General features: G+C 39.2%; 1 protein-coding gene across 4 annotated transcripts in view; it reads left to right on the top strand.

Annotated features, from left to right (window-relative positions):
- The window catches only part of sulf2a (sulfatase 2a), a 68,702-nt gene that overhangs the window by 42,186 nt on the left and 12,292 nt on the right, over positions 1-14,224 (top strand). For all 4 annotated transcript variants that reach the window (XM_038294935.1, XM_038294951.1, XM_038294925.1 and 1 more), the window contains 5 exons: positions 6,479-6,745; positions 8,292-8,531; positions 8,609-8,760; positions 10,851-11,020; positions 13,962-14,112. In XM_038294935.1, coding sequence (XP_038150863.1) covers positions 6,550-6,745; positions 8,292-8,531; positions 8,609-8,760; positions 10,851-11,020; positions 13,962-14,112 — 909 coding nt within the window. In that variant the 5' untranslated portion in view covers positions 6,479-6,549. The remainder of the gene's footprint in view (positions 1-6,478; positions 6,746-8,291; positions 8,532-8,608; positions 8,761-10,850; positions 11,021-13,961; positions 14,113-14,224) is intronic.

Genomic DNA, 14,224 nt, shown 5'->3' with positions numbered 1-14,224 from the left:
AACAGAATGAAAAAAAAAAGCTCTACATACTGTATAGAGAATGGCAAACTCTTATTTTCATTCACATCTACTTGCACATTTACTCCCTTCATCCCACACACACACACACACACATGCTACTCTGAGAAAAGTTACTCTCACATAGATGCATGCCGTTGCTCAATTTGCATCTGAATGCCAACTTTTGTTGGAAAAATTCAAGGGTCCTTGGAGATTTTGCACATTCAGTTGAGAGCCAGGCATGCTATTGGGAACAAAGTCACACATTAGCAAAGGCCTACCAGGCTCAATTATGACCACGGGGACTGGCTTGATGATGTTCAAGCGGTCACATTCAGCTCTGAATGAGTCCATCTAAACTTCCCTGTATGTGTTTTTTTAAAGGCATCAGGGAAAAGTGGATTGCACATTTCTTTTTTTTTTAAAAGGAGATGGAGAAATATAGAGGTTCTCTGCTTCTGCATTCTGTTTGATTCTGTTTAGTTTTATATGGAAGGCTTGGTCTTAGTGCCTAGTTTTAATGCTGTAGAAAATCCATCTGCACTGGATGTTCTTGGTCTTTGTACTCTTTCGGCTGTGTGCCCAAAGTTTTCTTTCTTTACTCTCACTTTTTTACCGATTCTCCCTTTCCTTTTCTGTCTCAGAGCATTTGAGATGGAGATTGTGAATCCAGGAGTGTGGTTTGGAGCTTGTGGGCTGCTGGCTCTATATTTTTGCCTGAATCATGAGATGCAGCTGATTAAACTGCAAAAACAGAGAAGCTTGTTCTCCTTTAATAAGAAATCTACATGTTTATTTGCTGGCTTCTATCATAAGCGGTCTGTAAATTGTGTATCTCAGGGGAATTGGGGTTGGATAAGTTAAACTTTCTTTCTGACTGTAAATCCAAGGTGTTTTATTTATGGGAGGAAAACAGTATATGTATCTAAAAAGTTTGGAAAGATTTGCAAGCTGCTCTCTCTTAGCTTCCTCACATGAACTGTGATGCAGATGTGGGTTACAGGGCACTGTACAGTAGCTGTGAGTTGATTCGGTGTGTGTTTTCATCCCTCCATGCTTGCTGCTGTCTTACTATCGTGCCCATGCTGTGACATGGGCAGCCCTGTTGTCACTACATTCATAATTTAGGGTTATCAATAAATGATGCACGGCATTAAGTTTTTATCTGATGATGCAGTGCTGCTGTCACTTAGAGCCTCTTTACAAGCACATGGCTGAAGAGCAAAACTTTCCCTCTGCGTTCGTACGTCCATGCATCACTAGGCATTAGTATAACCTCAGATGATCCTGGTTTCTTATACATGCTTTTGGAGGCTTATTCCCTGTGATCTCATATGCTGCTAGCTAACTCCCACAGCCTTCCTCTCCGAGCCTCTGCCTTTTAATGAGTTATGCCGAGAGATATATTTACTCGTGTTGTCTGCTGCTTCTGTCTAAATGGCAGAAAATTCCCCATTCTTTCTGCATTATCGAGCTGAATCAGCATTGTTGTTTCTCAGTTCACTTAGAGCAAAGAGCTGATGCGGGCATAGACTCTGTCAGGGAAATGAGCTTGAGAATTATCCTAGTTTTTAGAAATGGCACACCCTGCCCTGCTTTATAAATGCTTGAAACCCATCATTTAGTCATGATGTTGGAGTCTGAGAGCAGCAGAGCTTAAAGTTGTAGTTTTATGATCATCTAAAACATTTTCTTACATTTAATTATCTGAGCCTGTTCTTTATGTTTAGTAGGTATTCTGGCATACAGCAGTCCCTCCCCTGATCTCTGCTGTTAAGACAAATCTAAGAAGCTCATCTACAGCTTATTAGCCTTGCATATTTGTCTGGAGTGAGCTTTCACTTAAAGGTATAGTGGAGGATGTCCTTTTTCTAGGTGGATCATCAAAATAAGTGTCCTCCTAACTGTCAATCATTCAGGTGATATGTTTACGTAAGGCAGTCCTATGTGCTTGTTCCCATTTCCACTTACCGGTGGTGAGTCTGACATAGTGGAAAAATTGCAGATCTTCTTAATGAAAATAAGCTTGTGTAGCGATGCAAACATCAACTTTATAACAGATCATGCATGAGGAGAAATGGGCTTGTGCATGCTCTTGCACACATTTAACAGGCATTCTCTCTTAGGAGCAGATGCAGGGTTGTGCATGTGCATTTTTTTTTTAAGTGAAGAGGGTGGGTTTTTTCAAAAATTCGCGAAAATCTTCCATGATACCTTAAACCAGTGTACTCACCAGCATGGCTCAAAGAGAGAGATCTAAGTTAGCAAATCCTCGGCTACCTCGTAATCAGTTTTTTTGACAAAAGTAAGATGCGGACCATGAAGTTTAATAATTGGAAAGCCCTGGAGTTGAGTTGTTCCAACATGCTGCAGCAGATGTTATAGAACTGAAGGAGAGATTAACTATAGCAGCTTTGGGAAATTTTGTTTACGAGTCTAAAGACCTTATGAAGGCGGGGTTTTCAGCAAGAGAATAATCTGAAACACACACATGGAAATCCTCAGCAGGTTTCAGAGGATGTAATTAAAGCTGATGGAATGGCTTTTTCTGTCACCCTAATTGAATTCAACTGACACTGAAAGTTTGGAAGAATGCTTGTGTGGAAGAGTTGATTAAAATCACACCAAAGCAACTCATAGGACTATATTTTGCATACAGCAGATGTATTGAAGTTGCCATTACCAAAAAGTACTTCGTTAGTATTTGTTTAATTGCAAAAACCAGGCTCAGTACTTAACTATGTCTTTTCTCTTTATCACAAATAATTTATGGACCATTTTATATTTATATAATTTTATGTTTATACTTTTATATTATCTCTAAATCCTTATTATAAATAAAACTTAGAAAAATCTCGACATGTTCAAAGCTCCTTTTTCCTTCAGTTTCTCCCACTGCATAACAGTTGTCCACCTCTGCATTTTCACACATCCTTGAGATGTTATGCCTGCGGCATTTTTGGACTTTGTGTTTTTATCTGCTTTTATCTTTCTTTTTGTTTCATGTATCATCTATCACACAGTTGGAAAAACTATTCCTGTGGGTAAAAGAGGGGAAGAGAAAACTGAGAAGAAATAAGTCCATGTGTCTGCTTATAAAAGCCTAAAAATCCAATTAGTCCTTAGTATCAGGTGAAAGAGGCAGGCTTTAAGCGGAATAATGTAAGGAAATATTCACAGCCATAAAGAGGATGTAAAACAGAATATCAAAATGAGGCCATTTATCGATCTTCGTTGGAAATCAAACTACTGTTCTTTGAAGATTGAGCTATATTTTTTTTGCCTAAACAGTGAGCTTTTTTTTTTATAATTTACCGTCCATGGATTGCCCCAAATCAGGTTTTTGAAATGATAAACAAATATCAAAGGAAAGCACTGTATCTTCATCATTCACAAAACACTCATACGGAGGATGATCTCCACATCAATACAAATCTTTCTTTAATTCTCTAAGGATGTGAATACATTCGTGAAAATGTATTCACAGAGAAATATAAATAGAGCTAGTTAAATGAACGTCATTTATTTTAGTTCTTTTACACTGGATAATGTTTGTTCTAGAGCCTTGTTTTTTAGCCATCACTAAAGGTGAGAGAGAGACTCGACAGTCAGAGCAGATAAAAAGGGAGCAAGGACATTTCCAAACAGCACATTGCCTCAGGGTCAGAGATCATATGTTCCCCTGGGGAAGAAGCAGCTCATGCCCTGGGTGTTGGAAACCAGAGCAAATACTGTTCTGCCATACATTGTATCTTAGTCTCTCTGCATACAGTACACGTTCACACAGTCGATTTGCATGTGTAGGTGTGTGCAATGCAAAGCAAAGAGGACAAGGGGGTGGGAAAAGATGTAGATATTGGTGCATTAGGGATGTCCTTAATGAGTACAGTCTGGACATTTTAGATCAGCGATATACAGCTCTACCAATTTCTGATCACAATTAATCTGCTGTGACTCTATGATATGCAATGCATAAACCAAGACCAATTTATTATGCTCCTGAAAGTAATGTGTAAAATGCCTTAAATAAACTATACTTGCAGTGACCTACTCTCACCCTGGAAAAAAAAAAACAAAAAAGGTTAATAGAATCAATTTATGCAAAGCAGCAAGTCTGCCCATCTGTCCATCCAATCCATCCATCACTCCATCCATCCATCCACGCATCCATCCATCCATCCATCCATCCAATCCATCCATCCATCCATCCATCCATCCATCCATCCATCCATCCAACATGGCTGAAAAGGGGTGGAGCAGAGACACGTCTAAAACCTAATAAAATTGATCTTGTGGATGAAAGATTGATCTCACTATCTCTTCTTTTTTTATTCTCCCTCTCCCTGCTAGACCAATTATTGACTAATTTAAAGTATATCTGTTGAACCATCAGGTTTCAATTTAAAGCCTGGTGTTTTTAAAAGCTTGTCTTGCAGCCCAACAAAGTTCCCTGGACATCTGGAAAAAAAACACACCAGTACATATCCTCCTCTTTATCTAACAGCCTTGTTTAGCTGGATTCTCTCTTTGGTTTATTATCAAGTTTTAAAAGAAATCATAGATTTAAAAATAGACTGGTATTTTATTTTTATACTGATTGTTAGAACCAACAATTATGGCTTTAGGGATTTTATAGAAAACAATTTTTTCACTGCAAAATCCTAACTTGACAAATATATTCCAAAAATGTTGGATTCATTTCAATAGAAGATTCATGTGAGATTCTGCTACTGTCTTAAAATAAATTTTCATCTTAAATCCTCTTGCATTTCCAGTTTGTATCACAGAATCCTGACCCATTCATTCACACGCAGTTAAATCTGTACATCAGTTCACTTTCTGCAGAGGATCAATGTGTCAACGGGTTTTCCACTCAAACTGAAATCACAAAACAAGAAGCTTGGCTGTTTGTTTGTTAAAACAGTGATTACACCCAGAGACCACCGCCCCCTCCCTTTCAATGACAGTGGAGCATCATCTGAGTGCTTATTAGCACCCAAATGCTGCATCATGCATGTTAGCTGCGGTTGGAGCTGCCGTCACTGGGATGTGTCACTGCTCCAGTTATACTCTAAGTCATCATTAGATGACAATAAATATTTGAACTTCCCTTTTCCACTAAATTATCAATTGAACTGCAATATGAAACTGCTAAACAAAATATATATGTCAACTTGAGGCTTTCATTTTAGCAGTTTTTTCTTTATCTTTGAACACAACCTTGAATTCATTATTTATTTAGCTACTTTTCTTCTCTCTATTTCTTCTCATTGTTTGCTGTAGTTTTAAAGTAATTGTTACAAAGTGAATATTATCCTGACCAGAAAGTTGAATGATTCCTATTAGCTCTTGTATGTGTTTATTAATTTAACTGCAATACTCATACTTCTTAAACTTTGTCACATTTGTTAGCCAAAGAAAATTATGTATTTGACTTGCATGTTATTTATATGAACATACCCACATAAATCAGGAAATTAGAAAGTTGTTTTATAAAATAAATGATGAAGAAAGTGTGGCATGTCTACTCATTTTCTCCCCTTTTACTCTGATATAACAAACATGAAATCCAAATCAACCCACCCCCCTCAGAAGAGACCTTAAAGGCTAATAGAGCCCATGTGTACAGATATTAACCTCTGCTGATGTAGCTGTTCTGAACATCAATGAACAATCAACATGATGAAAGGCCAAGAGGCAGAGTTATAGACAGGTTTAAAGCAGGATTAGGTTGTGAAAGAATATCCCAACCTTTGAGTGTTACAGGCCACTGTTCAATCCATCATCTGAAATGGAAAAGATTATGGCACAACAGAACAGACTTACGCGACTCTCCACCTGAACTGAAGCAAGACCTTGAAATTAAAGCTTAGAGCATCCCACCACCCCATGACTGTACAGAGAACTGTGTGCCAACATGTCTCCATCTGGGTGTAAAAATTAACATTCTTCAACAAATATTCTTAAAAAGGGTGTTTGTATTCACTTGGGTTTATTTCAAAGATATTTTCCTCTCTAAATACAGTGAATACTTGCTAAAACTTGAAATTAGCCTTTTCTTTGTAATATTTCCTCCTCCTTCCCAGCTCCACCCGCTCATCTCATCCTGTTTCTCCTTCACCTCCACCCCTCCTCCTGACCCCACTGCCTTGCATCCCTCTTGTCCACAAAACCCTCTCAGGGAGAGGTGAGGCTTGAGCTGGCCTCAGTCCCAGGCCCATTAGCCCCAGCCTGGCAGCCATGTGCTCATCACCAGGGATCATTACAACCAGCCAATGACACCACTCTAATGCATCATTAATGATTGCTTAACGAGCTGAGCTTAGCCCAATCGGGTGCATTTGAGCGGGAGAACACCCTGTAATGCTGTTTAGGGCTTGCATCTGCTATTTCCCACTGTGTCCTGTGTGTGTGTCCATTCTTGTGTGTGGGTTTGAACGTTTTATTCTTATCAGAGCCCTCCTGCGTTCTGTTTCAGAAGCTGCAGAGAGACCTGCCGGCGCTCTGAGCTCTGAATGAAGGACTGAGGTGCTGCCACAAGCCGAAGTGATGGCACAGCGAGGACACCCTGCCATTGCCCCTCTTCTTCTCTCCCTTGTCTTAGTGGGAATCGTTTCTGAGGCCCAGGGCTCTGGATACCTGTCTGGGTTTCGCCTCAGGTCTCGTTTGCAAAGGGACCGCCACATGAGAAACGTCCGACCCAACATCATCCTTATTCTCACTGATGATCAGGACATAGAACTGGGTAAGATCCTGTGCTGTGAAAATGATTTTACTTCTATAGAGATTCTTTTCTATATGTCAATTTTTTTAACTACATTCCTTTTGAAATGGTGAATTTACTGGAATAGTATTTAATGGAACAGCATTTTGTCATTTAATTTTAAATGACCACAACCAGACCTGAAGAGTTTTTATATCAATTATTCACTGCCTGTTAAATAAAATGAAGTAGGATAGAAAATCTTTAAAGGCAACACATGGTCAAATCAGATTTAATTATTTAAAATGAAAGACTGGGGAAAAGGAGCATACATCAACAATAAACATGCCTGCTGAACACAGCAACCTTATTGCTAATTAACATTTTTATGATCACCAAGACTCTCAGGGAAATATTTTGTGAAAATCAAAGTTTGCCATCAAACATGTTAGTTCTAGCTTAGCTCCGAGGGGCTAAAGTGAATGAAATGAAGGATCTGATGTAAGCTTGTCCAAGTCTTTGCTGAAAAAAAGCTGCACATCCTCCAGAAATCCCTCATTGGAACTAGATTAAAACAGCTCTGCAACAACGACTGAACCAACATTCCTCCGCAATTAGGGTTCAGTCCCACTGACCGTCATCCCAAATATTTGAGTTGTTGTCAACAACAAAGTCGAATAAATAAATTTAAGGGAAATTATCTTTTTATAGCTGTACAGGTTGGTTTAAATAGATTTTTATAATTTCATTAATAAAATATCTATCAAAACAAAAATAATTAAATTGGGTCAAATTTCACTTATTTAAAAACATGTTAGATTTAAAATAATTAATTGTGCTTAAAGGCACAAGTAGAAGAAATGTTTAATTAGGCAAACCCTTTTTCACAGCCAAGCACATCAGATTTTTTCCCTTTGTTCCTTATCTTATTAGTTTGAATATTCGGCCCATGTCAGTCCAGCAGCTTTCATAAGAGCAAATCAACCTAAGCTGCTCCTTGGCAGTCTAACAGCTGGCTCCGTCCAAGTCATGTTTCTCCCTTTGCCAGCGCTGTTTCTGACGTGAATTAAGGCCAGCCCATGGCTTCCATTGTCTGATTGCCAAACTCTGGCCATCTCCCTACCCGCTGAAGTCCTTTACCAACATATTGGATTGGAGTAGCAGCATAGTAGCCTCTGTGACATCTTTTGTCCTCGTGTGATCGCAGTGAGAAGGCAGCCATTGAAGGAGGAATTTATGGTCAAGCATCTGTTTCCCCAAACAATCACCATCAGTCTGAAAAGTTTCTGTTACAGAGAAATCTAAATGGGTCACACTTTACCAAAAAGATTTATTTCCTCACTTAACTCCAGCTCTTATTTTCTCTCTAACTTTAATCCTGTTGCTTTTACCCTCTCCTGACCTGTATTGACATTTATCCTAGCTATGTTTCTAAATGTTCCCGACTCTTTAATTCCCCTCCCTCTTTAGCTTCTGTATGTCCCTTTTGGTCCCTTCTGTTTCAGCTGTTAACCTCTGAATCAAACCCTGCTGTCCCCCTCACATAAATTCTCCCTTTTCCCCCAATACCCCTGCTCTCTCTTCTCAGGCTCAATGCAGGCCATGAACAAAACTCGGCGCATCATGGAAAAGGGAGGTACGTATTTTTCAAACGCTTTCTCCACCACCCCCATGTGCTGCCCATCCCGCTCCTCCATCCTGACTGGGAAGTATGTGCACAACCACCACACTTACACCAACAACGAGAACTGCTCCTCACCTTCATGGCAGGCGCACCATGAGCCTCACACATTTGCCGTGCACCTGAACAACTCTGGTTACAGAACCGGTAAGCACCGCCCTAACATCCTAGATGCTCCTTGATGATTTGAAATGTTAACATTTTACTCCCAATTCTCCTTCAAGCCTTCTTTGGAAAGTATCTGAATGAGTACAATGGCTCCTATGTGCCCCCTGGCTGGAAAGAATGGGTAGCACTGGTGAAGAACTCCCGCTTCTACAACTACACCCTCTGCAGGAATGGTGTACGGGAAAAACACAGCAGTGACTACCCAAAGGTATTGATGCCCTTTTTATTTTTACAGAACATTTTTAAACATCCTAAAACTGTGGCTCTCTCTTAGAATATTGTGATTGTGATCTGAATTTTCACCATTTCACATTTAATAGATCATTGTTTCTAAATACAAACATCTACCCTAACCCCTCAATCACTATATAGAGCAAGTACTATATAGTGGACTTGATAGTGTTAACTGACGTTTTGGACAGATGATCACTACTTTTTGCTCCCCATTGCCGATTTAATTTTGCCTGCCTGCACGGTGCCTGCTCCATCTTCATCAGGGGAATTTACCATTAGGCAATACTAGGCAGTTGCCTAGGGCCCCATGTTCCTTGGGGCCCCATAACACCTGTAATATAATCCCTGTATGGTTAATATAGGACTATTCCTTATTTGTGCACATTAATTATGTTTCTGATAAAAATCCTTTCGCCAAAATACCATCAGAACGCTTACAATAATAAGTGTCTCCGCCCCAAATTTCCAAAATCTGCCCCTTGCTGTGACAACAAATCCCATGATGCTTTGCCAGGAGAGCTCTCCTCACAAAGCATTCTGGCATATATGTGCTCATCTAGAGACCATGGATGACCACTACTTTTCAAGGTGCATTTTGGAAAATTTGGAGTCCACTTTTTTTCATCCGTTAGACATTTTGAAACTCATCTAAAATGGCATAACCACTGTATAGTTTCCTATATAGGGGTTAGAGTAGACATTCAGACACAGCCTATATAGCCCAAAGTATTTGGCCATCCATCCAAATTATAGAATTCTTGTGTTGTAATCTATTCTATGGTAACATATCTAAAACAGCCAGTACGTAGACTGCCTCTACAAACACTACCGGTACAATAAGTCCCTAAGTACCGTACTGTAGTAGCAAGGCACCACAGTTTATTACAATCAATGCCAGAAATGCATATCAGAACTTTAACAAGTATGCAGGAAATGGGTCCCAACAGGAAGTCATTTAAGTCATACATCAACTGTCTAAGGATTAGGTTTCCTTACCTTTCTCTCTGTCTCTTTATACTACATAAACAATGTCCTAGTGTCCAGTGTGAACTTTTTTTGTGTCTTTTAGAACTTTATTGTCAAAAATATAGACAAAAAAGTAAACACCCATTAATACCATCCAATAAATTTCCTTTCAACTAAATATTTCACAGCAAGTCATTAGAATTTTTTTATTTTTTTTTTAACTGGGCTGTGAAGTGCTAGGCCCTGTGTAATCAGAGGGCTACAAAGTATAGTGACAAGGGATCTTCAAGTATCTGCAGTCAACAGCTCTAAACTTCAGATTGGTTCAAGGGGAGGGTATGGAGGGCTTCGTAGATTTGGGTTCAGCTGCATTGACGCCACTGCCACGGAATTCCCAAACAGCAAAGATGTGTTCTTTGGAGGAAGGAGTCATGATTCTTAAGCCCAGATCACAGCGAACGTGGTTTTCTGTCTGATTTTCTGAGGTTGTGCCACTCAATAGAGCTCACTGAGTCAATGGGGATGAGAACACCCAACAATATTTTCTGCAAGGGGGCTTACATTACTCTGACCATGATAGACCCCCGTTCTATTTTAGTAGGTAGGACAACATAAGCTGGGCAGCAGATGAACAACATTTAACAGCAAGCTGCGCAGGCTGGCAATGACGTTGGCCTTAGATATATGGCCGCACCAGCTGTTTTTTTTTTATTTTTTTTATTTTTTTACTGTTGTTGTTTTTTTGTTTATGGTGGTTTTATGTTTTGTTTTTGTTTAATTTTATTAATCTTTCCCACTCAAATGTGATACATTGTTTAAATTTTTGGGCCTCACTGACAGAATTTAAATAAAACTCCACAGATCGGGATCTGCTCACCCTACGTTGCAGAAGAATAGCAGCATTTATCTGACTGTGTACTGAATAGCCAGATCTACTCCATAAATTTATGAAATACACACTGTGAATTAATCAAACTAGTCTAATTGTTAGTTTAAAACAATAAAACAGAGACCCAGCATAGTAATGTACGCTCTAATGTCAGCACTATGTTAATTGGCTGGTGGATGCCTGATAGTTAATGATTACTTGTTCCACAGGACTACCTAACAGATGTCATCACCAACAACAGCATCAACTACTTCCTGATGTCCAAGAGGATGTATCCTCACCGGCCTGTCCTGATGGTCCTGAGCCATGTTGCTCCACACGGCCCTGAGGACTCTGCTCCACAGTACAGCACTGCCTTTCCCAACGCCTCTCAGCACATGTGAGAAAATCTCTTTATGTCAAAACATTAACCTGACTATGAGGCTAGGATAATTCACGCAACAATTTTGTTGTTTTCTCATTTTAATATAGTGCAACCTAAAACTTAAGTGTATTTTATTAGGAGTTTGTATGACAGACCTTAAATGTTGATTGCATTTTATAATAGGGAAGTAATATAACTGATCTTTGGGGTTATATCTTAAATCCTGACACATCTAAAGACTTAGAAAAAAAGCAAAAGCTCATCAGACTGCAGAGAAATCAATCGATTCATTGTTCAAGTCTTGCTAAACCTTCGAATAACTTCTCTTCTGACTTTTGACTTGGCCATCCTAACACATGAATATGCTTTTTATCTAAACCCATCGATTTCTAACTGGTGCAAGTTCTGCTAAATGGCACTTGGGTTGGCTTTTGTTAGATCCAAAACAAAAATTTTGATATTCACTATTTGAGCTATCAAAAAAGTCATTAGGCCAGTAGAAGCTAAACAATGAGGCCAGAATTTAATCTATAATCAGTTTAAGCACAACAATCTTTCCTTTAGCATAAAGAGTAGATCAAAGCTCCAGTTATTGTTGATTAAGAAACACAGGGAAATAATAATGCATTTCTCTGGGCTTTATGAATTCACACCCTTTAGCAACACAGCATAAATAAGCAGTTCTTTTCCATTTAGATCAGTGTTTAGGGTCAGCGTTAGCTATATTGGATCTTGAGATCCAGGTATCAACCTTTTCCATGTGGAATTTCATGGAAATTAAAGGAGTGTTTAAACTAGATGTTTTTAATAAGCATAGAGGTGCTTGTATTCAATTGTTTGTTCTTGTAGCCTTTATCTCAAAACTGTCACAATGTGTTTGGAGGTTTTTATAAGGACCCAAATGCAGAGGCTGAGAGGCAAAAACAGGAATCCAAAAATCCAACTTATAAATGTTGAACAAAAACAGGTATCCAAAAATGCAACATAAAAATAAAACACAAACCAGAACCATGGAGACATCAGGGGAAAACCATCACAAGGAGCCAGGGTGAGACAAAGTAAGACGAGGAATCAGCACAGAGGGACTGCAGAGGGAGTGTATTTATGGCTGACTGAACAAAGGCAGGACTAACGAGCTGATAAGGAGCAGGTGTGAGTAGAGCTGATGAGGAAGCCAAAGGAAAAGAAAACACAAGGGGACAACAGAGGACAGACAAAGAAAAACCTAAGAAACTTAAATCCAGAACACACCAATAAAGCTAGAAAACAAGGAAAAACCTGGATGAACTTGAAACTAAAAACTTAGAGAAAACCAACAGAACCAAGAACGTTACAAAAACATGCAAAACCAGAGACTCTTTAGTTCTGTTTTGTTTCTATAGTAATAGGACAGTGATGGACATGGTGTAACATGGGAAACAGCCTTAGCTGAGGTATTGCTTGTTATTAGCAGTTTGAGAATAAATGATTTAGACTGTTCTATTGTACCTCAGTGTAGGGTTGTTTTGCTGACTTCTGACCATTTTGACAGTGCTTTGTTCTTCGTGTCTGATTACGTAGTGATTTGGTGACTTCTTAATGAAATTTGTTGCAGGAGGTTTTCATTTCCAAACCCATTTTAATACTACACGTTGCTTTACTTCCACTTCAAAAGTCTTTACTGTTTTGTTTTGGTCCATCAAATGAAATCTTCCAAAAATACATAAAAGTTTTTGGCAACTGCATGAAAATGAAAAGCTTTAAAGGGTTTAAAAGCTTTAGCAAGGTGCTGCATTTCTCTGATTATTCATTAAACTCCATGCTGTTTGAACAAAAGCTCTTTTTTTTCCCATATGTGGCGAGTTTGTTTGATCTCTCTGGGACAAAGCTGACAAATATCCAGGACACATTTTTACTTTTTCACTGCTGTTTGATAGAAAATGACTCATGCCTGCATTCACGCTTCCTTTCATTTGACCCAGAATGGCACAAATTTTATAATCTCAGCTGGATCTCTTCCTCCTCTGCCTACAGTCGACTGTTGGCAGGAAGCGGCTTCTACATGCACAGCCAGTGTTTGTTTGGCTCACGTCTTATTCACATCAGAGTTACCATTATAATAAGCATGGTTAATTTGTACTGTTTTGTCAGCTATGATCAAGGAGTGGCATAAATGATGCATGTTTAATGCATAGGTAATGATAGAGAGATGCTTATGTAAGCAGGCATAAAGCACATACCGCTTTCATTTCAGCCTTTGTTTTTTTCTGACCTTTATAACTCTGACTGCCTCTCTAGTGCTGCTGGCTAATAGCAAAACCCACTATTGGCCTCCAGAGATGGATCTAAGGCCAGTAATGAGATTGTAGTTACTATTCCTTCCCTGGTTCCACCCTCCCCACGCAGCTGTACTGCTTCGTCTAATCCCTCCAGCATCATTAACCTGTACCACTCTGCCTTTGTGTGGAGAGGATTCACTAAATTCAACCTTTGTGTCTTTGTAAAAACTTTTAATTGCTCCTTCTCCATAAATGTGCTCTCTCTTGGGTTTTTAAAGCTGCCAAGACCTTTCCTGATATTTTTCATTCATTTCCGTCTGCCCTCAACCCGAAGGGGGTAGAAGAAAAAAACCCCTCTTACTTTTGCAATCTATTTGACTTCTGAAACAAATCAACAAAATCAATTTTTACTTACTTTCCTCCTTGGGGGGTTTTATTTCCAAACTGATAAACATTAGCATGGAGTGTAGCATGTCATCATAATTATATAGAGATAGATAAATTGAAACCCTGAATAAATACTTTTCTTTCTAAACAGGAAAAAATGCTGCAATTGCACAATAGCACTGTAAATAATGCACGAAAGCTTTAAAAACAGCATAAACAGTTAGCCATAATTATACTGCTTAAAAATGATCTGTTATACTTTGAGGGGGAAAATTGTTTGTTGAATTTTCTTCCTTTTTCTTTGTCTGCAGAACCCCGAGCTACAACTACGCCCCTAACCCAGACAAACACTGGATCCTCCGCTATACTGGACCAATGAAGCCTGTCCACATGCAGTTTACTAACATGCTTCAGCGCAGGAGGATGCAGACTCTGCTGTCCGTGGACGATAGTGTGGAGAAGGTAGTCAGGCAGACAGATGCTTGTATGCTTAAAGCACGCACACACACAGACCACTGATTTGACAGCCAGGGGTCCTGGGAGATCTGTTCTTGTTCTGACTGGGACTGGGATA

This window comes from Cyprinodon tularosa, unplaced genomic scaffold (genome assembly GCF_016077235.1).
Source record: "Cyprinodon tularosa strain WSP-4 unplaced genomic scaffold, ASM1607723v1 ctg11, whole genome shotgun sequence".
Taxonomy (NCBI): Eukaryota; Metazoa; Chordata; class Actinopteri; order Cyprinodontiformes; family Cyprinodontidae; genus Cyprinodon; species Cyprinodon tularosa.
The sequence above is the reverse complement of the archived record's forward strand: the minus strand, read 5'-3'. Positions and strand labels throughout refer to the sequence as shown.